The sequence below is a fragment of the Seriola aureovittata genome, chromosome 24, assembly GCF_021018895.1.
Source record: "Seriola aureovittata isolate HTS-2021-v1 ecotype China chromosome 24, ASM2101889v1, whole genome shotgun sequence".
In the NCBI taxonomy this organism is placed as follows: Eukaryota; Metazoa; Chordata; class Actinopteri; order Carangiformes; family Carangidae; genus Seriola; species Seriola aureovittata.
Window position 1 is genome coordinate 9,796,960 of NC_079387.1, and position 26,493 is coordinate 9,823,452.

At 44.0% G+C, this 26,493-nt stretch overlaps 1 protein-coding gene across 1 annotated transcript; it reads right to left on the minus strand.

Moving 5' to 3' along the window:
• Window positions 1–759: 759 nt before the first annotated feature.
• LOC130165265 (collagen alpha-1(XXVIII) chain-like) lies at window positions 760–26,493 on the minus strand. Its single transcript, XM_056370367.1, has 36 exons — window positions 26,231–26,493; window positions 25,933–26,089; window positions 23,818–24,392; window positions 22,141–22,161; window positions 21,989–22,051; window positions 19,376–19,429; window positions 19,224–19,268; window positions 19,084–19,110; window positions 18,686–18,730; window positions 18,454–18,498; window positions 18,314–18,367; window positions 16,991–17,059; window positions 16,782–16,850; window positions 16,186–16,254; window positions 13,048–13,116; window positions 12,147–12,215; window positions 11,838–11,906; window positions 11,644–11,712; window positions 11,475–11,546; window positions 11,314–11,382; window positions 11,149–11,220; window positions 10,955–11,023; window positions 9,973–10,041; window positions 9,475–9,543; window positions 8,955–9,023; window positions 7,857–7,925; window positions 6,868–6,936; window positions 6,692–6,760; window positions 6,527–6,607; window positions 6,336–6,371; window positions 6,209–6,245; window positions 5,458–6,015; window positions 4,607–4,893; window positions 4,247–4,505; window positions 2,244–2,438; window positions 760–2,042 (listed from the first exon to the last, which is right to left on the minus strand). Exons 2-36 carry the CDS (start codon window positions 26,081–26,083, stop codon window positions 2,035–2,037), a joined length of 3,720 nt encoding a protein of 1,239 aa, XP_056226342.1. The 5' UTR covers window positions 26,084–26,089; window positions 26,231–26,493; the 3' UTR covers window positions 760–2,034.

Below are 26,493 nucleotides of genomic sequence, written 5' to 3' on the forward strand. Positions count from 1 at the left end.
GCAGCACTAAAGATAGATCAGACTATGCCACTTGTCGAGGAGCGTCTACCAAGTAATTTAAGCAGAAGGAAGGAGCAGGTTCTGCGTAAGAAAAGCTCCGCCGCCTCCCTGAAGCTACAGCAGAAGAATTTAGCAAAGTTTTAAAAAGGTTTTGCAAACATGAGTTCATTTTTGTGGCGTATTCAGGGACCGTGTGAAAATGACTGGGACGGGGAAGTGGAGGCAAAACCAAATGTTTCATGTTTTAAAAAACAATAACTAAAATAGGCAAAGTATAAATAATTTAACAAAGATTTTACCAATGTCTGTCTGCTTGGATTTGGAAGTTTGAGCTGCTGTAACTGAGGTTTATTTTGTAAGTTGACACTGGCTAACAACAGCCACACACACATGCTAGCAGCTAGTAGCATTAGCCGGCCTGAGTAACACCAAATACTGACATGAAGAAGATTTATTTTCCTCTACAGTGTTACAGTACAAGATATCTCAGGCTGACAAACACTAATGTTCATCATCATGATGAAAAGCAAAGCTACGGTTTATACTGACACTCTACCACACACACACACACACACACACACACACACACACAGATCTAAATAAACTCATGAAACAGACACATTAAAAGTGAAATAAACAAACGATCATATCCTCCAGTCACTATATGTTTGAACTAGGAACTACTAGCTGCTATGCTAACCTCAAGCTCACAGTTTGCTTAGCCAATGTTAGCATCAACGGCTCTTTACTCACCAGTCTCAGGGGGGGCAGACTTTGATGCCGCAGTGACTCGGTATCAGAAAGGGACGGGACACTCCGACCAGGCTGGGGCTAGCTGGTTAGCACGCTAACTTCAGGGGAAGAGAAGGAGTGATGGAAATGGAAACATAACAAGAGACAACAAGGTTGCTTGGCAACGATTTAGAAAGTAAACAGCTGTTTGATTTTAAAAAGAGACATTTTACTTCTATTTGCTACTTGTTTGATTTTGATTGGTGTAACTAGTCTCTTAAAAAGTTATAAAAACTACAATTCCCTCCTCCCTTTTCCGACCACCCCTCCCCCTCTAATAAAAATGTTTCAACCTGTTAGTTTAGATCCTGTTTATTAAAAATGTTTGACATCAAATGTTGACCATGTAATAAACAATACAGTTTGGGTTGATGCAGTCAGTACGGGTGGGAGCTCAACAACAGAAGGAAAATGCTGCCCGTTCAGAACACGGCACGTGTCACCCAGTAGAGGGCAGTGTGTGTGTGTGTGTGTGTGTGTGTGTGTGTGTGTGTGTGTGTGTGTGTGTGTGTTGAACAAAGTGAGACGGAGGGAGGAGAGAAGTGAAACAACGTAAACACAAAACATCACATTTTCATCAACAGAACATTCAAAAAGGCACAAAACATTTCCACGAAGTTACAGAGCATCAGTCATTTTATATAAAATACAAAAACAAACTATATTTCACTGATATAAGTGACGAGAGGCTTAAATCTCCTCTGTGTGTTACAACACCAATATTCCCTAAAGAAATTAATAGCTACAGTTTATTTTAATGGCACACTGATTGATTGATTGATGCCATGTATGATTCTGACATTGATAAGGCACCGATCGCGTTGAGCAAATTCAACAGTCCATTATTTCACCATCTTTGCGGCACTCACAGACTGTGTATGAACAAAATAAAATAAAAACAGATCATGTCCCGTAGGTGTGGGAATCCCCAGGGAACTGGAAACACACTGCTCATCTGTATTCCTGAGAAGTATCTCTGCACTAGATGCTATTATAAAAAAAACAATGGAGGTATCCATCAAAACTCTCTTTCTCTGTACTTAAGAGGAGGACAATTTCACAACTGGTTCAATAGGAAGGGGCACAAAGACAGGAAGTATAATGTAGTAGTGGTGTGGAACATCAGTGTACATGTATATGCCTGAGAATTATGCAAAGACTTTACATAACCCTGTGAAAAAGGCTGGTTTTAGCTGCCCCTCCTGGAAGTATCTACAGCAGATGTATGGCAGACGCCTTCACTCAGCCTTCTGCAAACAGAGAACACCAGAAAGTCAATAATCTAAAACATTTGGAATCAATTACATTCTTATGGCCTCATTTCAGCAGAGGAAATTACAGAAGGAAAAAAATAAAAAATCAGAGAAGATGATAGATTTGCAGGTTGACAGTGGGTGTGAATGACATAAATGATTTTGATGCGGCAGGGATGAATCATGAGAGTGTACTACCGGTGGATCTGGTGATCACACACGTCCTCTTGCACTCCTCCTCTGTGTCGAAGCGGTTCTTGTTGCCGTTGCAGCCGCCGTACCAGAACTGGGCGCAGGCGTTGGCTTGCTTGTCGTAATACCAGCGGATGTTATAGTCCCGACACGTGCCCTGGTCCAGAACCAGGCCACAGCGAGGGTCTAAGGGCGCGGTCTCTGCAGAGAGAGGACGTCACACGAAGATGATGTTACACCTGCTTACGACGGCATCACACCTGTCAGCATCCACTGGCTGCGCGGCTTTACAGCACGATATCAGGACGACATATACACCCCACGCCAAACTCCTAAAACCTACAGTCTTCAGGACACACACACACACATACACACCTACAGACTCACAAGGTGAAAACAGTACCAGCTGGTAATAATTGGCCTCCCTCCTCCTCACCTACATGACCTCATTACAGAGCCTGTCAATCACAAAGCAACTCTTCACGCTCCTCATACAGGGACTGCTTTTCTGGAAAGGGCCACTTTAAAAAAAGGAAAGCCGTGTTCCCGTCCGCCACACGAGCCCTAAACACACCGGAGAGTCATCTATCAGGGGGACGCCACAGCAGATCTGAGTTTGATAAAAGACGGAGGGAGTCCTGGAGCTGTCACTTAGCGTCTGACTAGCTTAGCGGGAAGTTTGAATCAGGTTCAGCTGAACTGGATCTTGCTGGGGTTTAAAACACAAGCACAGATTCAGAAGGACGCGACGCAGAAGCAGAAGCTTTTAGAAAAACTACTGGAACAATATGTGAGGCTTGTTTTATCAGTTACAGTCTACCTGTATAATATAATTCTCATCACAAATCAAACTGTACAACATTTTGCCTCCACAGTAATACGTCCTCACAACCTACTGTCAGAACTCAAATATAAACGCTTACATTACAATATATCTGACACAGTTACATCAGTTCGTTACACGTGATTTGAACCTTCAGAAAAATGAATAAAATCACCTGAACAGGTAAAATCGGTATCGCTTTACCTCAAGCATAACATCTATTTATCACGTTTATTGAGAGTTAAAAATACTTGGCGGTGAGAGCGCTCCGGACCTCCACAGATCAGGGAGGTTAATTAGCTGCAGTACACAGAGGTGACACGGCTTCTGAGACTTGTTTTGAAGTAATTGTAAAAAAAAAAAAAACTAAACATAATAGGTTATTTGAATCATCACGCACAAACCAGAATGGATTTGCATTTATCAGGGGTGAAAACAAAGATGGATACGGAGCTGTTTGCACAGTCACTTCCCATGTATCTTCACTATCTGCACTTGTCACTGATACTAACTTCTCCTTATGACACAGTTTCTCTGATGCGCCTCCTCTGCCAGCAGCACTTCTTCTTTCCTGCTCCAGTTTGCTTCTACTTTGTCCTATAATTTCATCCCTATTCATGTATTTATATTTATATTTTATATTTATCCCCTATTTTTAAAGCAAATTCCTTGTATGTGAAAACCTACTGAACCACAGGTGCAGTTTAAACCCACAGCGTCCGACCTTCAGTCATGAGCTTTAAGAGGCCGTGTGATTTAAACTCGTCTTAAATCTCCGCTAAGGAAGCTATAAATAATAATTAACGTTTAACTCAAACATGATTTCACCGGTTCAGTTTTGACAGAAGAACAACTCCCAAGGACATGTTCAAACTGCACTTGAAAACTGCTTCACAAATGCAGGTATTTCTTTTTGAATTACCCTCGATTGAAACTGCCAAACTTTCTGACACAAAGAGAAACACTGGAGGAACGATCCATTTAAAAACACTTGTGATTCATCCTGTGTCTGCTGCCTGGGAAGTGCCTGCGTCATCTACAGGAAACAGCTTCACTTGCTCATTTTCTTTTGTTGATAGCGTTTCTCTGTAATTATGAGCAAACTGTTTGTTGTGGATGGCTGCTCTGTTTGTTACTGCCACGTCTCAGACAAACATCGTACAGAAGTAAGATAGACTTCCTGTACCTTTGGGGAGAGCTGGCCTCGGGGCAGGTACATGAATTACGGATCCACCTGAGAAGGATGTGGTTGTATTTCTAGAAGAGGATGATGAAGATGATGACGATGAAGATGATGATGAAGATGAGGAGGAGCCTCGGCTACTGGAGGAGTCCTCTCTGGAAGGAGGCACAGGTCTGAGATCTAAGTTTCCGCGGTTAAATGTGTCCCCGCGCTCGGTCCCCCAGTTCGTTGTATCAGTGTTCACATGCTGAGCTCCGCCGCCCTGACGGGGACAAAACCAGGAAACACCGTTAAACACTTGTTGCTAATTAATAATAATCTTTGCATAATATAAATATGAATATACGTTCTTATGTTACGTACATGTGCCGTGCTGGACCCTTTACTGCCCTGCTGGGTGGTCTCTACTTGGCCTCCGTGGCTGTGGGTGCTGGTGCCAGTGTTGGTGCCGGTCTGTCGTCCGTTCAGTATTTCCTGCTCAGTCGCAGGCCGGTAACCATAGCCACCGATGGCGTAGTTCCCATTGGCGCCATTCCTGTTGCCGTTGTAGCCGTTGTTTCTGTAGCCGTTGTAGCCGTTTGTTATTCGGTTGTAGATCAGGGCTCCGTTCTCGTCCTCACAGAACTGGCTCACCAACTTGGATTCCAGAGCTGAGACAGAGACACCCAGAGACGACAGGTCAGAGCCGAAGCTGGAGCACGAAGGCAGTTTGACTGTGACTAAAGATTGTCCAGACATGACATTCCCCTTAGCCTCTAATTAGTAAATGCTAACATGCTAACACACCAACTAAAGTGGTGGATATAGTAAACATTTAACTTGCTTGACAATGGTAGCATGTTGACTTTAGCATCTAGCTAGCAACTCACAGAGCTGCTAGCATTACCTTAGTTACTTTATCTTATTAAACCAGTAGTTTGAAATGTTTTATCAAGACTGAGAGTTTGCAATGGTTCTTAGCATGGTTCAGTCCTGATAAAACATTAAAAAATAAAGCAGTATGACTGTAACTTTGGTGTCTCTAAAGATTTAGCATCTAGCTAGCAACTCACCGAGCTGTAGACTCAGTCTTGGTAAAACATTTCAAGCTAGCAAAGATGCTCAGAAAAAGATAACGCTGGTTTCAAGCCTCAGTTAGATATTATATCAGAGACCAGCACAAAATGAGATGGACATTTCTGCTACTACTGACTTCCTATTTGACTTCCTCTCACCTGGCAGGGTGTTGAAGTCATCAATGAGGAACATGTGCTCGCTGTCGGGGTCGGAGGCGATCAGGTTCAGCTCTCTCAGGAACTCAGCCTGCGTTGGGTCTGAGGTGTTCACAATCCCCAGAGCGAACATCTCAATATTGGCAGCGTGGGCCTCTCGTACCGCGAGGTCCAGCTTCACCGGCTCCCGCTTGTCCGTCTGGCCGTCAGTGATCACGATGGCCACTTTGCTGACGCCCACTCGTGAACTGTAGAAGGCCTCCTGTGTAGCTTTACGGATGGCCGTGCCCGTGTACGTACCCTCTCCCATGTATGGGATGTTCCTGATGGCCTGCTTGATGTCCTGTTTGCTGACGTAGCGGGCCAAGTTGAACACCAGCTTCACCTCCAGGCTGTACAGCACCAGGCCGATCCTGGTGGCGTTGCGCCCCACTGTGACCCGGTCGACAAGTGCGTTCACAAAGTCCTTGATGATCTCAAAGTTCTCCGGGCCCACGCTCTCCGAGCTGTCGATGACAAACACCAGCTCCATGGGCCTCTCCTTACACTTGATCCCACATCCTGGAATCACATCGCATGAAAATATGAGCTCATGACTGAAATGTCACTTTGACGAGGTTCAGCCTCGGGAATCTGATCTGATGATCCACAGATAAGACGAGAGTGGCTCAGATTCAGAAACCAAACCTTCCCTTTTAACACAGTCGATACTGAGAGGTGATATGAATATTGAGATGATCGTGAGATACTTTACCGCAGATCTCTTTGATCATTCGAATGATGTCCTCTCTCTGAAACAAACACACCAACACAGTATTAGTGTTTAAATCAACATGAGAATAAACTAATGAAAAAGTGTTTGAAAGAGAGAGAAGACTCACGGTGAGTCCCGCTTCACCTTTGACACCAGCTCGGCCCTGAGATAAGAAAGGGAAAATGTAAACAGAAAGGAGAAGGCGTCTGGGATTTTGCAGGATTAGAACATAATATATTATATTTACCTTCAGCCGAGGAAGGTTCAAACCCTCACAAAGCAGCACACAGTAAATGGACGTATAAAAGCATCACTCACAGGTTGCCCCGGGGTTCCAGCATCACCCAAATCTCCTTTGATTCCCTTCAGCCCCCTCTCCCCTGCCGAGCCGCGGTCACCCTGTCGCACGGCAAAGTGTCAGTGTCAGTGATCAGAGCGTACGACGCGCACAAACAGCCCGTCAGTCAAAAGACCAAAACTCACTTTAGCTCCAGGAAAGCCCTCGCCAGGAAGCCCCCTTGGCCCCGTCACGCCCTGGGACCCCTGTTCACCCTGCATCAAACACGGTAACACAGTATGCTCGAGGTTAAGAGTCTAAATCTCTCAGATATAATTCACTACCTGAATTTCTATATGGTAGACAACAAACCACAGCCGACCTTTGGCCCTTGAACTCCTTGTCCTTGTGGTCCCGTTGGCCCCGGTGGTCCGGGTCGCCCGGGGTTACCCTGTGAGGCCGGACAAATTTATTTGCACAGCGCCTTTCAACAACAAGGCAAGTTTAAAAGCAGGGAAATAAAATAGAAGAAGGAAATAAGTTAAAGGTGAAATGAATAAAGGAATAGTACGTAACTTTCCTGCTTTAAAATGTCTCATTTTTACCATACGTTTATAAAGTAATACGTATATTATGTGATAATATGTGATTTAACTTCCTTGACCAGAAGTAAAATGGACGTGAAACTCTTTGAAAAAGTCAGTTTTCTGGGACAAGGCCTTTTTTGAGTTGAGGATTATTCCTGTTTTATAAAACAGTCATGAATTTCTGAGGCACGATTTTCTCAACATGACGAGGACAGAAGTCTGTCGAACACGATCTGCATTTTTTTTGTTCCACCATCTGATGGCTTTGGTCGAGTCTTTAATTAAATCGCTCGGACCTGCAGCGACACTGGTCTGACGCCTGCGGGGAATCTGGATGTGATATTTGTGGACATATGGGTGCTGGGTGTTTCCTCGCTTAGGGGCCCGTTGGACGAAGTGCTTCTCATCAGACACATATGTCCGTGGAGATTCACACTCTGCACCAATGTGTCAGAGTGCTGCTGGGAAAATCATGATAAATACCCTGAACAAATGAACTGGCAGCCTTTGAATATCAGGCCCCTGCGGAGGGCATGTTCACACACAAGACGAAGCTCTGTGACTGCAGCTAAGACACAATTCTTCAGAGAGTATGACTCAATCACCGCCATCTGGTTGTATGTCAAATAAAATTACAGAAGGTTTCCCGCAAAACGAAAACGTCCTTGAAACACGTTTGCAGGAAAAGAAATATAAAGTCTGTTTGTGTGAGTTAGAAAAATATTTATGAAAACTCATTTTTAGATGGAAGTGAATTTAGGAAAAAGTGAAAGTCATCAAGTACCAGAGGTCCTTGGAGTCCTTCGCCTGGAGGTCCAGGTAAACCGGGCAACCCTCGGAAACCGACATCCCCCTGCAAAGAGCACACAGTGAATGTATGTGAATACTTACAGACAGCGCTTTATAATCAATCAAATAAAATCCTGTTTCCTTTAATTAGTTTCCTCACAAAAACCTTTCAGTCGGGAGTTTTGACAATTGCTTTGGCTCAGTTTTCACAACAGACGTTCACTCTGCAAAACTCTCGCACAAAAATACACTACTCATTCTGGCCTCACATGGACCATCCAACTATCACATCACGCTGTAATGCAGCAGCTAAGTTCAGTTGTTTATTTTAAGCTTTGTGCATTTTAAAAAACAGAAAAGTTTTTATCGAATACAAACAGCAACTAATTCATCTTCAAAATAAAGTCTGCAGAGGTAATTTCCTCAAGATTATACAAGCAGCTGTTTTAAGAACCAAAAACCATCTCAGTGTAGTTTCACATCTCCTCTCTCAGGCTTCTCTCTGGAGCTCTAGTAACAACAGGTCGGTGAGCCAATCAGAAGAGAGGAGGCTCTGAGCCTCTCTTCTGATTGGCTGACTGTTTTCTGAGTGAAAATATAAATATAGCAGATTTCAGGTAAAAACACTCAACAAACCAAATCCTGCAAGGTTTGGATGGTGGGTCCAGGTGGGCGGGGCTTGTGACTGCTTTGTTGTGACATCACAAAGTTCCAGAAGTCCTGACGGCTGGTTTTAAGGCTCAGTTTCTGAATACAGGCTGTGTGCATTTCTCTGTGGACTGAGGCTTTGATACTTTCACAGTATTAATATAGAAGCTAGACCTGATCTATAATCACACTACACACGGACATCTATCTTTAGACCGGATGAGAGCTTTGATATAATAAAGTACATTTGGTGTTAATTGGAAACAAGTTAAACGATCTCACACTTTTGTCCCTGATTATAAAAAGAGAAGTCACACTCATTCTCACACTACTGCAACTCTACGACAGACACATCGCTGTCTTTGTTTTTGTCCTCCTCACCTGCCTCCAGCATGCTGCTACTTGGCAAATATCATTTCCTGGTCTGACAGAACCAAGCTCTCACCTTTGGTCCAGGGATGCCCTCTCCTTCAGGCCCAGGTTCTCCTTGAAGTCCAGGCAGACCAGGTGGGCCCTAAACAACACAGGACATTATTAATTAGGGCTTTCTTTAAAGGAATAGTTTGAACAAGAGCGATATATCATTTATAAATGAGTGATCTTTAGGGCCAGGCTAGCTGTTTCCAGTCTTTATGCTAAGCTAAGCTAACAGTTTATTGGCTGGAACTTCATATTTACTATATAGACACGAGAGAGAAACTTGATTTTCTCATTTAACATAAAAAAGCAAATAAACTAAATCTGTTTTTCAGCGATCACGTGTTCACCCCTGAATCCACCGCTGTGGCTCCTCGCTATGGTCTTGATTAAGGACAACGAAGGCGGGAGATGTATAAGGGTCAGATACTGTAACTTTTGGTAATAAAAGTCTCACTGATGGATGGATGGCTGGAACTGAAAGAAGACAAAAGACAGATAGATGGAGGAGTAGATGTAACGTGGAGATTTATGAACAGGCTCCTCACCATGGGGCCGGGATAGCCGTCTCCTTTGGGGCCGAATGGACCTGCGGGGCCCGGGTCTCCACGGTCACCCTATAGCACACAGACCATAATTCATTCATGCAAAGGACACAACGTGAATTATGGACCGATTTTCAGAAGAAACGGAGGTGGAATGTGGACGTCAACGGACACATGTGCTTCCTGTAAGTATTTTGCAATACATCAAAAAAAACTACAAAACATGCTGTAGCAGTTATCAGCTGAGTGTTTGTGTTTACCGTCCTTCCTGTGATCTGCTCTGTTCTTTCATGATGAAACTGCACACATGCGCTGCCAGACCCTCCTCTCATTACGTCTAATTCCATAATTGATTTTCCAAAAACATGAGACTGTGACAACATGCTCTTGCTTGCTTATCAAAGATTTTTGAGTGTGTGTGTGTGTGTGTTGACAGGCGGACGTCCAAGACACGAATCAGACGAGAGTTATACAGTAAACATTGTTCATGCTGAGCGTCACCTTCGGACCAGGAAGTCCGTAGCCGGTTTCGCCAATCGGACCAGGAGGACCATTCGGACCGAGATCACCCTAGAACACATTTGAGATTTCAGTGACACATTCATAACATTACAGTAAAGCCGTATTGTTAACGTCCATAACGTAGTGCTAACATGCAGTGGTGGGATGTAAATACAGACATTTACACAGTAATGTTATACTAACACGTATGTCTGTCTCTCACTTAGCAGATTCAGGTTCAGCAGACAAAGCTGTAATTGGATCGTGATGCACAGTGTGATGTACAGTTAGAGATCAAACCAGCACCAACAGTCGGGACTTGCCTCGCTAGGGGGCAAAAATGTGCACAGAAGCCACATGCCCCCGCCCTCCTTTACCACCCAGACTTCCCCGACTTAGTCTGGGTTATAATTTCCTCACAAAATATTTAAAACAACACGTCTTTTGAAAGTATACTATCAGCTGTTATGTTAATAAAAGACTGAGGTAATAATGGAGCAACATCATGTCACTTTCTTCCTCCTTTCAGAGTGATTTTTAAGTTTAATTGCTGATGTTTAAGGTTTATTGAAACGGTATTTGCCCAACTGAGAATAATTGATTATTTTTATTGGCTCTTCACTTGTTGTCAGACCCTTTTGCATAATGTTGATATATTATATGTTTTTATTTATGCTGTTCTACTCTTTTAGACTCTTTTTCATTTGGAGCCACTGATGGATTTTGGTTCATCTTTCCCCACAGGAATAAAAATAATCTAAAATTAGCTCTAAGATTAAAATCTATTATCTATTATTTCACTTGATTCCAAACTGTTTCAAGAAATAATTGCGTATCCCTTGAAACAATAAACACACAGATCAACGAAAACTCTCGGAAACATTGTGATTGATCAATATCACGATCACTGGTTTCAGGAGAATGTGAATGAACGTCACAGACTCTGACAAACTGTCACCACAGTGGATCTGATAGAAGTTACCTTGGGTCCCACGATGAAACGGCCCGGTGGACCGGGAGAACCCGCCCTGCCTTGTGTCCCCGGTTCTCCCTGATGAAGATCAAAGCAAAGCCACGCCGTTAAAATCATTAACACACGGTTGATCTTTTCTTATTATCACCAAAGGCCCCAGACAAGGTCTCGATGCAGCTAACGACGGCGTGATGGATTCTGACCTTCGGTCCGGAGGGTCCAGCGATCCCAGGTGGACCGGTCAAGCCTCTTATTCCTCTTTGGCCTTGGTCACCCTTAAAAACATCATCATTGGGAACGTAATTAGTGATCTGACAGCGGTGACTTGATCTATCATACAATGCAGCACAATCTCGGTGAGCAGTTACCTTTTCACCCTGAGTCCCGATCCCAGGTGTCCCCTCTGGCCCCCTGAAACCTGTAGCTCCTGGCTCTCCCTGACGACACAAACACACAGGTGCGTAACAGTGAGGTGACCTTAGATCGTTTACACGGGCTTCATACTGGAGCAAACAAACCTCTGACCTACCTTCTGTCCGGGGGCTCCGTCCTCTCCCGGCAGCCCCGGCAAACCCGCCATTCCCGTGGATCCCGGCTCGCCCTGAGGACAGATCCGTGTTGATTTGTGAATCAGAAAAAAACTTTCGACTGTGAATAAGTTTAGGCGCTCGCTGGTGATGCGGAGGGCTTCGGCCTACCTTAGCTCCAGGGTCTCCGGCCCCTCTCTCCCCTGGGGCGCCGATCTCGCCCGGCAACCCTTGGTCTCCCTGTGTGAGACAAGGCAACCTTCTTATTATTCCACAGGGGGAGGGGCTGTGATTCTTCGGCCCCTTTAAGAATCATATTTTATTCACTTGATGGTGTTGATTTCACATTATGATCATCTACACACCTTGGATCCAGACAAGCCCTCCCCTGGTGGGCCTCTGCTCCCTGGGGGCCCCCTCGGCCCTTCTATGCCCTGCAAGGACAAATAGATGCAGTAACAATCTATTAAGAATTAACACTAATTAAAAACTGTATGGCTTCGTCCATTAGCTGAACATGTAGAGCTTCGGCTTTGGTTTCAGGAGTGCAGCACTTGCTTTCTAATGTTTGCACAGTCCCTACGAAAGACTGGAACAACATGAGCATTTATGGAAATAAAGAAATAACATGCAAAACTGTCAGTTCATGTAAATAATAATAAAATAGTACTTGCCTTGTCGCCCTGTATCCCTACGCCCGGGAGGCCGAGGGGCCCTGGGAGACCCGGGGCTCCAAAATCCCCCTACAGAGTCAGGTGAGGATCGAAGTTAACGATGATAACAGCATGTAAATATTGATGGTGTGACACTGCATCACTCTCAGACGTTTCATGATTTACTGCATGTGGAAAGCACCAACCTTTATCCTGCGCATTTCCCTTTGGCTCAGTAATAAATATATACTATTTATTGTAATACACGAGCGCACCCAGATCTTCGTATACGCATAACTTGTTATTTTATATTTTCATCCGTCACATGCAGCATTGACACTATAGGCTCTAGTTTTTCATTACCACATGAAAACACTGCAATTATCCATCGGCTACAATAAAACTGTCATCACAATCCTTGGCAAGAACTCCCATGCAAAAGCTTTTAAAAGGTCCTTTTTTTTTCCTCATGGAGATTGGTTTCATTCATTCCTAAATATTAATGTCATGTTCCAGCGACATAAGATGAATTACGTAACTTTAAAATACATTTTAAAGTCTCCTCGTCACGTCCCTGTCAGCGTCTGTGAGCTAAAAGATTACCAGATGGCCGCAGAGATCTGCAAAACACACCCTGAAAGAAAGAGAATATCTTTGTCGGACTGTGCCGGCGCAGAGTTAACTTCTCCACAATCTATCAATCCAAACCACGAAGCCTCACTCCTCCTACACAACTCGAGCTTTGACCTTCATTCATCACCTGTAGACGGTGACCTCCTATATAACACCGTGCTGAATGCGTTCACCGGTGACTCTGCCAACTCCTGGCCTTCTTCCTCGCAACAGGACACTGGTTTTATCTTCACGCCTGTGTGAAAGCTTTTCAGCCAGGCAGCTTATTTACACCCTCTCTGTATTCTACCTTGTCTCCTTTGATTCCAGCGCCCGGCTGTCCTCTGGGCCCCCGTGGCCCCTCCAAGCCTCGCTCTCCCTGTGAAAGGAGACAGAGAAGTTATACCGTTTTGCTTCTCTCGCATACATGAAAACAATGAGACGATGATGCGAGCGTGCTAACAGCTAGGTGAGGAGTCAGAGGATCACCAAAGTTATAAAGATTTATTCAAAAGGGAACGTTAATGTCTGAACTAAACGTCTCGGCAATCCCATTAATCTGTCAGAGGAGGGGTCGAGGGATCAACACAGTCATCAGGATACGTTATCTGATGAACCATGAATGTCGGTACAAAATTTCATGCTAATCCATCCAGTAGATGCTGAGATATTTATTTAAAAACAAACATATTATTGTAAAAGTTATTATAATAAGAAACTTTATCGAAATAATGAGTTAGTATCTCAAAACAAGAGTATGCTAACCTTCTGTCACTGCTGCTAAAAAAAGAACAAAGGCCTATGGAAATTACTTATGACTTATTCATCATTTTGATTTGAAACTTTCTGATTATAATGATTTACTGGATCTTTCTTTTTTTACAGCGTAACAGTTGCTGTACATACGGTGGGCTAATAATCAATAATCGGTCAGTCTACTGATCGATAAAATGTAAACGCAGTTAATACAGATGTGAATAACTTCCTGCTGTGAGTTGGTTTAGACGTCGCAGCCCTTCTTGTTGAAAAGTGAAGCTCAGTTCCAACATCAAACTCATATTATCAGAATGAGATCAGAGATAACATGTTGTTTCTATAACTGCTGGTGTTAAAAACCAGCTCGGTAAAAGTTTTATTTGGCATTAGTGCGCTTTGACTCACAGAAGACACATGGTTAGCATCAGCTTAGCTTCTTTTAAACGGGGACTGTGTAGCTGCAGTATATAAAAGCATGTGGCGGCTGCTGCAAGAGACAAACACAGGATGATGGTCCAGTGTAAGAGTAGCACGAGCTAACGTTAGCCACCACAAACCTCTGCTCGCACCTGACCGAACAAGGTTGTAGCGGCAAAACCTTTATTTCATACTTTAAAAAGTTACACAGCCCTGACTGTAAGTGTGGTGTTTGTGCTGCGTTACGCACTCAGCATGTGTAACCGAGCCAAAAGCCTGAGGCACATTCATATTTGCATGATAGTATCTGTAAAGAGACGAGGTTTTTAACCCCTTCTCGTGGCTTACTGACCAACTTATGAGTAAAACACATACGGGATGAAATTATGATTCAAAGTAAAGCAGTGTATGTGTCTGGAGGGGTGTGAGTAGGAAAGACAGAAAGAGGAACAGCAATACAGTGAGGGATTATAGCTGTAATCCAAGTTGACAGTAAGTACAATAAAGAGAGTGCAGTGTAATATCTGTCTGCAGAGAAGCCTCAGTTCCCTCCAGACAATTTCCCTGTCATCCAAGGTCGTCCAAGGACAACAGAAATACAGTGTCAGAAACAGGAGAGCATCCATTTGCATTGCAAGGCTGCATAAAAAAAGTACAGACTTATTGTCATGACTCCTTGTGATCCCTCGTTCTGGTGCACGAGCCTGAAGGTGCAAATGATGTGGAAAAAAAAAAAAAAAAAAAAAAGGCTGATATTGCTGCTGGGCTCCTGTGAATCTGGAGCTTGTCGAGGCACGACATGCGAAGAACGCCGCTTCAGAACAAGAACGCCATCTGCAAGTCCACGGTCCAAAAAAAAAAGAAAGAAAAAAGAGCAACCCCCCCCCCCCCCCCCCCCCCCCCCCCCCCCCCAATCTTTGAGCAGGGGTGGGAGGGATACACACCTCCGTCTGTTCACAGGTGGAAAATAGCATTTACCATCAGAGGAAGGTTGAGAAATGGTGAATTGGATGAAGGTGAAGGGGAGGAAGTGGAATAATGAAGAATTTAACCAGTCGCTCAGTTAATGTTGTAACGAAGCCAAAAGGTGATTACGTCTGTCATTAACTGAAGAAGAAGAAGAAGAAGAAGAAGACAACTTCTAAAACCACGCGTCATCTAACCGTGAGGATTTATTAAAACAACAAATGAGCACTCGCATTTTTACAGCTTTTACAATTAGCATTGACAAGTTTCTCAAAACGTCTACTACGGCCTTCGTTAGTGTTTGATAGTGAAATGTAGCTCAAGGCTAACCGTTAGCTTCATCCACTTCTCCCTTCAAATGTCACACTGATCGGTTTTAGATGTAAATCGTAGAACTGTAGAAACCTGTGAACTGGCAAAGAGACGTGAGTATCTTGATTACATGATACTGTAACACGACCACCAGGGGGCGCCGCAGGCCGACCACCAGGGGGCGCCGCAGGCCGACCACTCTTCGAGAAAGTGCGACACGCAGCTTCTAAGTGTTGCACTTTTACCGTTTATTCATTTCACCGTTGGATAAAAACTTACTTGCGGGTTCAGAACCTCCCCGACTCTACAAGCTGTGAAAACACTGACTCCTACTTCTCTGATTTGAAAAACTGCACGTTTTAAAGATATTTAAAAACACTGACTCAGACATCACTCCCACACGTGTGTAATTTTTGAATCGCAGAGTGGAAAGTGCACGTCGGTCTCCGCTGTGCACGTGCACCTGTGTAGGTGGTGTATCCATATGTGGGAGAGAGACAATATATGTGTGTGTGTGTGTGTGTGTGTGTGTGTGTGTGTGTGTGTAGATCCTGAGCAGACACAGACGCAGGAACAGACTCGTTCTTTCCTCTCTGAGTCACTCGCTCCATCATGTCTCGAGGACTCCTGCGTACTGTCCCGTGTGATCTGTTCTCGCGTCCTCTGGCGGCGGGCGATCGACGGCCCGGGTCGTACCGTGAGGTAATGAGAGTCATGCTGCGCCGCTCTGTGTGAATTTATGGAGCCTCTGCGTTTGTGTTGTCGTCCTCTCGAAACCGTACACGCTGTCAATTTCCTGTCATTGCGCCCTGGAGTCTGGAGCCCAGACGGAGGCCTTTGAGCGGGTCGGTGGGCAGGTGGGCGACGTGGAGATGAATGCATGAAAATAGGGTCAGGAGGGTTCAAAGCTTTTAACTGGCTTTAGTGCCCGAGCTCCCTGGGAAAAAACCGTGCGCCCCACGAGGCGGAGACATAAAAGACATGAACACTAACTCACCTTTGGTCCAGGCAGACCTTCTCCTAACGGCCCTCTCTCTCCTTGGACTCCCTGTGGCCCTTGAGGCCCCTGAGTAAAAGAAAATGATGGAAATGATCACTGCAGGAAATTACCCTTTTTAAAAACTGAACCCTTCCCCTGAGCAGTTATTGTCCAATCACAGCAGGTCTGTCAAACTTTGGTTTTCTCTTCTATTAAAGATTATTTTAGTTATTTCACACTCGAGATGTAAAGCTCCGTCTATTTGTAAACTGAAAACTCACACATACATGAACAGTCACATACACTGGGCACGTGCGTGCCGGAGGAAACAGGAAGCAGATTGTCTTCTCCTACTTCCAAAGCTGAGGAGCATTTTTCTTATCAGGTTATTTTGTGGGATTACAGATGAAGTCTGGAACATCCACTGTGTTCAGGCTCATGTGAAAGTGAAACAATAAAAGCTTTGGGTATGTGTTTCTACAGTTAGCATCCTCACATTTACATACTCAGGCGGATTAGCTTCGCCGTAGCTATGCTAACAGCTGTAACGATGACTTTTCGCCTGGGACGTGTAGCGTTAGCCTCAGTCTCGTGTGCTGGCTTCTTATACTCACCGGTGATCCAGGCTCGCCAAGTCCCTGGGGACCGGGGGGCCCTGGCTGCCCCTGGAAACCAACATCGCCCTGTGGAGAGAAAGAGAGAGAGAGAGAGAAACAGAGAGAGAGAGAGAGAGAGAGAGAGAGAGAAAACAGGGTGAGACACAGGTGGATTATTATGTTTTTATGCGTTAGGTTTTCCAAAACAATAGAGTGGCAGACTTCACCTTCGGTCCTGGAAGGCCGATCCCTGTTTCCCCTTGGATTCCAGGTGGCCCAGGAAGTCCCCTCTCCCCCTATAAAAAGACAGGCGAGGACAGACAGACAGACAGACAGACAGTAGCTCTGTTAGTCTCATCTTGACCTGACAGGACACCAGTCGAGCCGCCCAGCTTCTACTTTCTTCCACACTCACATAAATATACACAACCTGCTTTTCCGTCCTCTAATAATCAGCTATTTTTTTAAAGGGGGGGGGGGGGGTGTCCTTCATTCCTTCAGTCAAGACTTTATTGGTAAAGAATGCAATCATTCCCTCAGAAGCTGTAAATCAGGGCGGTGTTGTGCAGCAGGAGGGAACACAAGAGACGTGAAGAAGGCGTGGAAATGTTAGTCGTGCATACCGGCACTTTTTCTTTTCCTTCTTTCCCTTGCCCTTTCAGGCAAGTTGGGACAATGTTTAAAGCCAGACATTAGTCTGCCATTCAGGTGATATAGGATGACAGCCAGACAATCAGCATGTACATTCTTCCAAAATAATTAAGGAGGGAGCACTCGGTGGGGAGTGTGGGCTCATGGCAGAATTGGCAGCTATAACACGAGAGCGGGGGCTTTAAAAGAAGGACCAGACAAATAGGCTGACAGGGTAATAACAGATGAGGTACTTCACAAGGGTTTCAAATGTTCCACTGGTGATGGATCATAACTCAAAAAAAAAAAAAAAAAGTGTTGAAATGTATGGTCAGCCGATCAGTTCGTAGGGCTACTTGACATTTGTGATGTTATTTATGCCCGTGATGAATTGATTTAATCCGAGCGCATTTTAAATGTCAACTTCGTGAGTGGGATGTTATTCTGAGAGGAATCCTCCTGAACAAAGAGAACACTTTATTATGTCATGTTTCTTTCTTTTTCTTAGCACTTTATATTCTTCCACATGCCGAAACGCATTTCATCTCTCACCTTCCTGCCACTCCGCAGGAACCGGGGTTATTCATTATGTCTGCGCTTGTGAATCAGTTGACATGGACACCCCATTCACACAGCTATGGAAGAGTCTTGATTCAAACCAGACTGGGAAGGAGTTTATGAATCCAACCGAAACTGCAGTATCCTTCAGATATGCATCTGGTTTTGAGACTGTGGGTCACCTTTGATCAATGCATGTGGACGGGAGAAGGGGGGGGGGGGCACTGAAGTCACTCTACTTATAAAGGAAAGAGTTTGATTTACTTCTTTCATTTGTACAGAACCCCTCCTTCATTTCAGAGGTCCGGCTCAAACACATCGAGCTCTGATTTCAAAAGCATCAAACAAAAAGGGAAACTTACTTTTCTACCCATCACACCCTCAGGGCCGATATCACCAGGTGGACCGGACAGACCCTGAGATGTGAATAAGTGTTACTCATTGGCTGATGCAAATGGACATATTAAATTTAGCTGAATTTTTATTTTTTGGAGGATTTCACCTGAAGTCCACGGTTTCCTCTGGGGCCGATGGTGCCTTCAGGGCCCTGGAAAAGAGTAGGAGTTAAACAAACGTTACCTTCATCTTAAAGCGGTTCTGTTCCGGTAGATCGAGACTTAACTTTAGTCAGTGATAAACCAGAAAACAACATATCACAGAGGCAGATTTCCTCGTCTGCATCACTGAAACAATGACAATAAAAAAGATTTTTGCAACTTTAAAGGGCAACATACTCTGTCTCCCTTAATCCCAGGTGTGCCACACTCTCCTCTCTCCCCCTGTAAGAGAATAAAAAACTGTTTAACAAGGTCTTTTTGTCATTTTCATCAAATCCTGTGGCTTTTCAATAACAACTTTATGACACAAAGTGCAATTTCCAACCAGTTATCTTGGAGTAATGGGTCTTAATATCCCATCCAGGCGCTGCTTAGCCAAGACTAATGACATGGGATTTATGCATTTGAGAATTTATGGGTTACATTTGCTCAGGAGAAAAGTAACTAGAAATACTTTCAGACGGGGTCGACATTAAACACGGATGAAGAAAAGGAGAACACCGTGCGTCTGGAAGACATAACTCTCCAGCGTGGGAACATCCAGAGACTCTACATTAAAGAAAACCATACAATACCTTCTCTCCTTTGTATCCCGGTTTTCCCTGTGTGCACAAAACAGTCTCGTTAAGTCAGGAGGAGACGACCGCACAGACCACTCTCTGTTTTACAGCGATGATTTCAATCCCAACGACTAGATTTAAGACGCTCATCTCACCTCTCCTCCTTCTCGACCTGGAAGTCCACTGAGCCCGCTTTCACCCTAAAGGAGAAGACGGGTTGTAGTTTAATCAGGGAAGGTAACCTTGTTAGCACACACCTTTAACTAGTAGGACATTTGAACTGCGGTGGTAAATGAGTGGACAACACCTTCTGTCCTTTTGAACCAGGACTTCCATCGTCTCCAGGACGGCCCTTCTTGCCCTGTGGAGAAAATCACGCATGAAAAATAATAATTCAGAACGATGTTTCAGCGTATAAACTCTGACAACATCGTTTTCGTAGTTTACAGGGAAACTGGAAACTATCACAAAGCCATATTGTGTGAAACAGCAGAAGTTCCCTCACTACTAAAAGTCGGCCTTACGGTAATATAAAAGACATTTACAGAATATAAGTAAGTTAAAAAAATATAAAAGTAGATATATTATCTCTCAATATATTATTAGACAATAGGAAAAGTCATTTAAAGGTCTTTTCCTGTGTTTTGATCCATTGGAAGATATATTTGTGCTTAAAAATAGGAACAAGGGGAAAGAGGTAAAAGTTTTATTCTGTATTTTCATTTAAAATCTTTCACTCTTTCACTGTTATAATTCCAGTTTTAATTAATTCACCATTGTCTCTTAAGAAGTCTGTTTGTCAGTACGACAAAGACTCATGAGCCTCGGCTGCTGTTGCTATGGAGAGGAAGCAAATCAGAGCAGCAGCGCAAAGTCAGGACGCCTTTGAATCTGTGAAGAAAAGCATGTTGGTCTGGGAAACAGATCAAGGCTCAGAGTTGTAGCTGTCGTTAACCCGACCATTTAACCTTCAACTTTTTATTCTAACGCAGCTGTTAACGGTCAAACATGAGTCCGAACTGTCGGAGCGCTCCAGATGTGAGTCATATCACATCATCTATGGGAGAAATGAATATAACTTTTACTTCAGGAACATAATAAATAGCTCCTCCCACCTCGCAACCCTACTAGCACGTTATACCACAACTTTGTCATTTTTACACTTTTGGTCTTTATCTGGATTTTTGTTTTTTTATACATTTCATTTCTATTTTTCTAAGTTTGTCTTGAACACTTAGCAAGATAAGAGCTCTTCCTGTCTGGTCTATACAAGCCGTGCCTCAAGGAAGCAACATGTTTGAAGTCAATGATGGATAAAAGATTGACTGTGCATGTTGTTATCTGGTGCGTGTCCCTCTCTGTGTGTCCCTGTCTGCGCGCTCTGCTTCCGTCGGCTGCCCCTGATGTGAAACAGCTTTTGTTCGGAGCATCACATTTAAAAGGAGAGGGGGGGGGGGGGGGGGGGGGGGGGTAATTACTCCACTCTCATCCTGTGAAAATACATCAAAGCGAAACCACCACGTCTAATTGCGGCTGACCCTCTGCTCATATCACGACACGACTTTGGCAGGTGAAGAAAGTCATGCATGTAACATCTCATCCGGCATGTGTCCTCAGACAATCCCATGTGTCTGGCCTCCTGTTTCTCAGACATGATCCTACTGACGTTCCATGTAAACGTCTGTTTAGGCCTGTTTTCAATAAACTGTAGGAGGAATGTGAGGCATTCGCGTTACTTTCACTGCTGCGGGAAAAACAGCACAATTTCGTAAACCCCCTAAAACCCTGCAATTATGAAGCGTGTTAGCATTCAAGGGGGCCTTTGTCAGCTGTGCTGTCCTGGGCTTCAAAAGGAGCCGGTTTGGGAGGAATCGTCTTTAATGGGACAGAGATTTGATCTTGTTGTATGTAGCAGAGGGGGGTCAATATGAAAGCCCATTAAAAATACATTATGAAATAAAAGTATCAGGAATAAACTGTTAATGTGTATTAATGGACCAATGTTTGGTGAATCGTTTAAGAAATCGTTAAAATTCAATTCATCATTATAAATTGTAGTTTAATCACTTATTTTTTGTAATAACAGTTTTATTGGGTCTCATTTTTACTTAATGATGGACATTTTATTTCAAAATACACAGTAATCTGGATTCACAGGCACATTTACTAAACCCCTCTCTCTTTATTTAGCTTACCAAGGCCTAATGCTAGCTCGCCGGCTAACTAGCCAGGCTTGGGTGTCGGGCAGAGACAGTTGAGAAAGGAGACGGTTCACTTTCAATTATTTCCCGTTACTGTGTCACGTGGGTTTCGCCCCCTCCTCGCCTCTTCAGGAGACCAGCAGCAGGAAGTGAACGTGATCACAGAGCATGACGGATCCTTTCGCCCCTACAGTCGCCGAAATAAATATTGAATCCTTTTTTCTGAGGCCACAGATCTTCCGAACATTCGCACATCAAAATTGCATTTTTCAGACCGAGAGATCGAGAGAAATTTAACTTTATACGACACCTGTCTGTCTCAGGAACACACTCATGTGAGATCTGGCAACACAGATCTCTCTTCTCTCTGTCGGTTCTGGTTTCGCTGCCTGATTTCCCCTGTCTTGCTTTTTAAAACTGATTTCTCTGTCTTGACTCCCTTTCTCCTTTTATGTTTGTCAAAGCACTTTGAGCTGCATCCTGTGTAGGAAAAGTGCTATACAAATAAAGTTTATTATAATAATAATTATTATAAAACCAAACCAAAGCCATTATAAAAATAAAAATGACAAAATAACATTTCATAATAAGGATATTTTAGAAATTATTGTTTCATTTATATATTTTACGTGACCTATTTGTGTAATTATCTATTTCATAATTAATATTGAACATATTTGAGGCTCCATAGACCAAGGCAGGGTGGGAGATATACTTACAGGAGGGCCGCTGGGTCCCCTCTCCCCCTTGTCGCACGCACACTTGCTCTGGGCCAGGGGACACTTCAAACACAAGTGAGGAAGAGTCAGACGAGCCGTACGGGTTTCACAAATCCAGATATGTGTGGACAGACCGCAAGCTCGAGACTTACCCCTTCATCCGCCAGCGCCGTCTGTGGAGCAAGAAACACAAGAATGTCAAAATGTTGTCAGATTTACTCCATTTATACCCCACCAGCAGACAAACAGAGCGCTGAGGAAACAGTCTTTCTATGTGAGCCCCATTCAAGGCCAACTAATCTTTTATTCAGGTGTCAAAGTTACACTGTGGGAGTCAACGGCAACTGCAAACACCTGCTACTCAAACACCCAATTAAACCCGTTCACTGCTGCGTTCGGTGAGTCAGCTGGCCTTCGACCTCCTCCACCTGACTCCACGAGCCGACTCATATCCTGCACTTCATCCCGTCGCACGCGGATCTGACCAGAGCCGCTTCTCTTCTCTTCAAAGCCGACCGCTTTCTCTACACAAGAGAGAAGGATCCAAATTTCCACAGAAACTAAATACAAACCACATGAATTGATCAGTGAAATAGCCTCTCGATTAGCATCCAGGGGATGTTTCCGCAGTAGGGAGGGGTGTCTGAAGACAACGCAGACAGAACATTTTTAGAGGATGAAGCGATGCAGTCGAACGCCATGACTGAAGATAAAAGACGGTGTCTCAGCTGGGATAGAGGGTCATGCTTATGACATACAGATGCTGCCTGTACATGGCAACGAGATGAAAGTCTGTAGCTGCCGCCGCTGGGCTCTTGCATGCCAGCAGAATGCAGGCAGTCAGGTTTTCTATAAAGTTTCCCTGATCATACTTGAATATGTACCACCTGTGTCAACAGTGAGCCTGATTTTGAAGTGGCGTTTGAGGAGCAGGTTGAATGAGTAGCGTGCATGCATGTTCTTGCTGGGTTCCTGCACTTACTGCACCCCGTTTTCCCATAAAGAGTCTTAACGCAGAGCACATGTTGGCCGGTTGTGTCTGCAGGATGTTGCTGTGCAGCACATGGCCTAATTATCTTAGTGGAAGCCAATCGCAGGTTTATATAAACAATTGGGGGAAAAAAAGACAAACTTTGTCTTCATCAAATCCCAACATGTGTACGGCTTAAGAAGTTTTATATTTTGTGCGTAAAGTGAATTTAATTTCACCGTGATGACTTGGGTGGCAACGGCAGACCTGTAACTATGGCAATAGGCAGCAGGTGTACATCAGGGAAGCAATAAGCCAAGAAATCAAAGCAGTGGGTAGTGTCAAAGACGGCACAGTGGAAATGATTACTGGGTTGCATGGAGAGGTCAAAGACACTACTCTATTCATTTGGCAAAAGTCTGTCTGCATAATGGATTTTTGAAGCTTCTACCTGTCATAAATGTCTGCCCTCTGGTAATAAGCAGTTATCAAACATATGTGCAATTTCACAAAACGCCAAGTGCCACAGAAATGTAGAAACATTAGAACTAGCAAAGTGATTATATGCAAGTCTGAGCATGTTGTGTATACCAAAAAACATACATTCATTCCTGTCAAATCTTTGAGGGATTTACACAAAGTTGCAAGTAATTAGTGTAAATCTGAACAAAGCTCATTAGTCAATTAAACAAAATGAATAACAAAGACTCTATATTTAGACTTAAAGCAAGACTGTGTAACTTTTGTTGAAACATTTGCCACCACAAGCTACTGGTCACACCAGACCAAGTAAACTAAAACTAAACTTTGCATGTAACCTGAAACAAACAGAAACAAAAGTAATTTTATTTTTACTCACAATCTCCTTGATAATTTTTTCCACAATGCCTCTGTCCTGCAGGTTGTGAAGGTAGCGGGAGGCCGGGGAGCTGGCGATCAGCCGCAGCTGAGCTATGTTGGTCGGCTCGTTGGCTTCAGGTGTGATGCCGATGGTGAAGAAACGGACGCCCTGGTTCTTGGCGTCGGCCACAGCTGAGAATATGTCTGGGTTCCTGGGGTGCGAGATGCCATCGAAGAGCAGGACGGCCACCTTGATGCTGCTGGGATTTGACTCCTCCAGGTAGATGCGGGTGAGGTTGGTGATAGCGTAGGTGGTGTAGGTGCCGTGACCGATGTACGAGATTGGAGCGATTCGGGCCTTGAAGTCGTTGGTGCCTTTCCACTGTTTGAAGGTCTGCTCTATGATGACATGGCTGCTGTACTGAAGCAGGGCTGCGCGCGAGCTGAGGCTGCGGCCCGTCTGCAGCCGGAGGCCCTGCAGCCGGTCCATCACGTCCGAGGCGAAGCGCTTCTCCTGGGCATGGTTGTCCTTGGCGCTCTCTGAGCTATCGATCAGGAAGGCTATCTCCAAACCGCAGTCCTCATCAATGAGCGCTGGAGAAGAAAGAGGAGTTAGCCATTAATTAACTACGTGATAGCACCGACCTAAAGGAACAGTTGGACACACAATTAATCTGCTTTCTGGCCAAGAGTTAGATCAGAAGATTAATACCACTCTCATGTCTGTACACTAAATCTGAAGCTATAGCTACAGCTAGGCTAGCTGTTTCCGGTCTGTGCTAAGTTAAGCTAACTGTCTGCCGGTTAGTATTCATGTTCTTGTCAAAGAGTTAGATCAGATGATTGATTTCACTCTTATGTCTGTGCGCTAAATGTCAAGCTGAAGCCAATAGACAGTTAGCTTAGCTTAGGGGGAAATAGCTAGCCTGGCTCCATTCAAAGGTAACAAAATCTACCTACTAGCATCTCTACATTCACCAAGTAACATGTTTGTTTAATCTGCACAAAAACTTAAGTGTAAAAAATGACAAATTATGATTTATGAGGAGATATATGCCAGTGATTTTGTTACTTTTATGGTAAATGTGAAGTTAGCGCCAGCAGCTGGTTAGCATATGAAACAGTCAGGCACATAAGTTATTAAACCATAACATGATGTTTTACACTTTGTTCAGATTGAGTGAGTTTTAGATTTAGATTTCTAGGTAGTGTTTGTTACTTCTATCTAGCTATTTCCCCCTAATGCCAGTCTTTACGCTAAGATAGGCTAAGCTAACTGGCTGCTATTACCTTGTATTTAGCCTCTCACCCAAGTCTCGAGCAAAAAAAAGTGAATAGGCATATTTTCTATTTCCCCAGATGTCCATAATCAGTAAGAGCAACTATTAGACATTAGCTGTTTGCCCTTGTGACAACCTGACACATCAAACTACACAGATGGATGCACATCATGTATTTTCTCCTGTATGAAAATCATTTCTTACTTTCATATCCAGATATAAATACCTAACTGATGATAGCCAAATGTATTTCATAAGTCAGGGAGAAGTTTTTATCTGTGGAGCCTCCATAAGGGCTAAAGGTGATTTATTGACTGTTTAGTCTCTATAGGCTGATGCCTTTTTTTTTTTTCCTTAAGAAAAGTGTGATAAGTTCATGAATGTGACATATAATTTTGAAGCGGAAATAAAAAGTAACTCAACTTGCTGCACTAACCTTCAGCTGTGGAAGGAGGTCACAGATCTAATATAGGCTGAGGATAAATCACATTAATCTTCACAGAAATGTGTCACAGAGAGAATGTGCCCGGGGAAACGGGATTCTGAGCGAATAAAACATTTGGGTAACAGAGCACTGAATAGTCACACAGGAGATGGATGGCTGTGAGAAGCCTGAGAGATACGATCAGTCCAAGTGGATTACATCCCCCAGCATGTCCTTGTTGAGTATCATGTTCTATTTCTTCACCCGTGGCAGCTTCTTTTTTTTTTTTCCACTGATGAAAAAAATGGAGCATGTGCCACCTGCACAAATTACACAACACCTTTTTCCATCAGCGGAGAAGAAACTGACTTTCTGGCCCCCTCACCCAATCTCACCCCAAGCACAAAGAAAGACGCTACTCTAGACTTACATTTGCCATTTTGTGGGATGGAATTGGACGGATATAGTTTGTTCTTCTTCTTGGTGGTCACCACTTCTTCTTCATAGTCTTCTTCATAGTCCTGTGCACAGAGACCCTGAAGTCCCCACAGCAGCAGGAGCCAGTGCAGTGAGGGGACCATGACTCCCTTCAGAGATAAAGAGAAAGCAAAGAAAAAAGAAAAGGGGCTCAGACATGTTCTCACATTATAAAGTCTGCACACACTCAGAGAACAAGCTTTAACAAGCGTGCATGTTTGAGACTCAGGCATCAGGCATGCATAACTCACAATGTTGCTGACTTAGGTCTCCAACGTGATGAGGTCTGTTGCAGCTCTCCTGGGTGTGAAGAAAATTTCAGACAGAAAGTGCAAATAAGAAGGAGAGGTTCTTCATTCAGTTAGTGTTAGTTTGTTAATTTGGTTCCATGTCCTGCAGCATCAAACCACGCGTCCTCTTCCAGTGGTTGGATCCTCGTTGAGCGGCTGCAGGTCAGATAGCAGCAGCAGCAGCAGCAGCAGCAGCAGGAGTGTGTAGCCAAAGGTTTGGACTG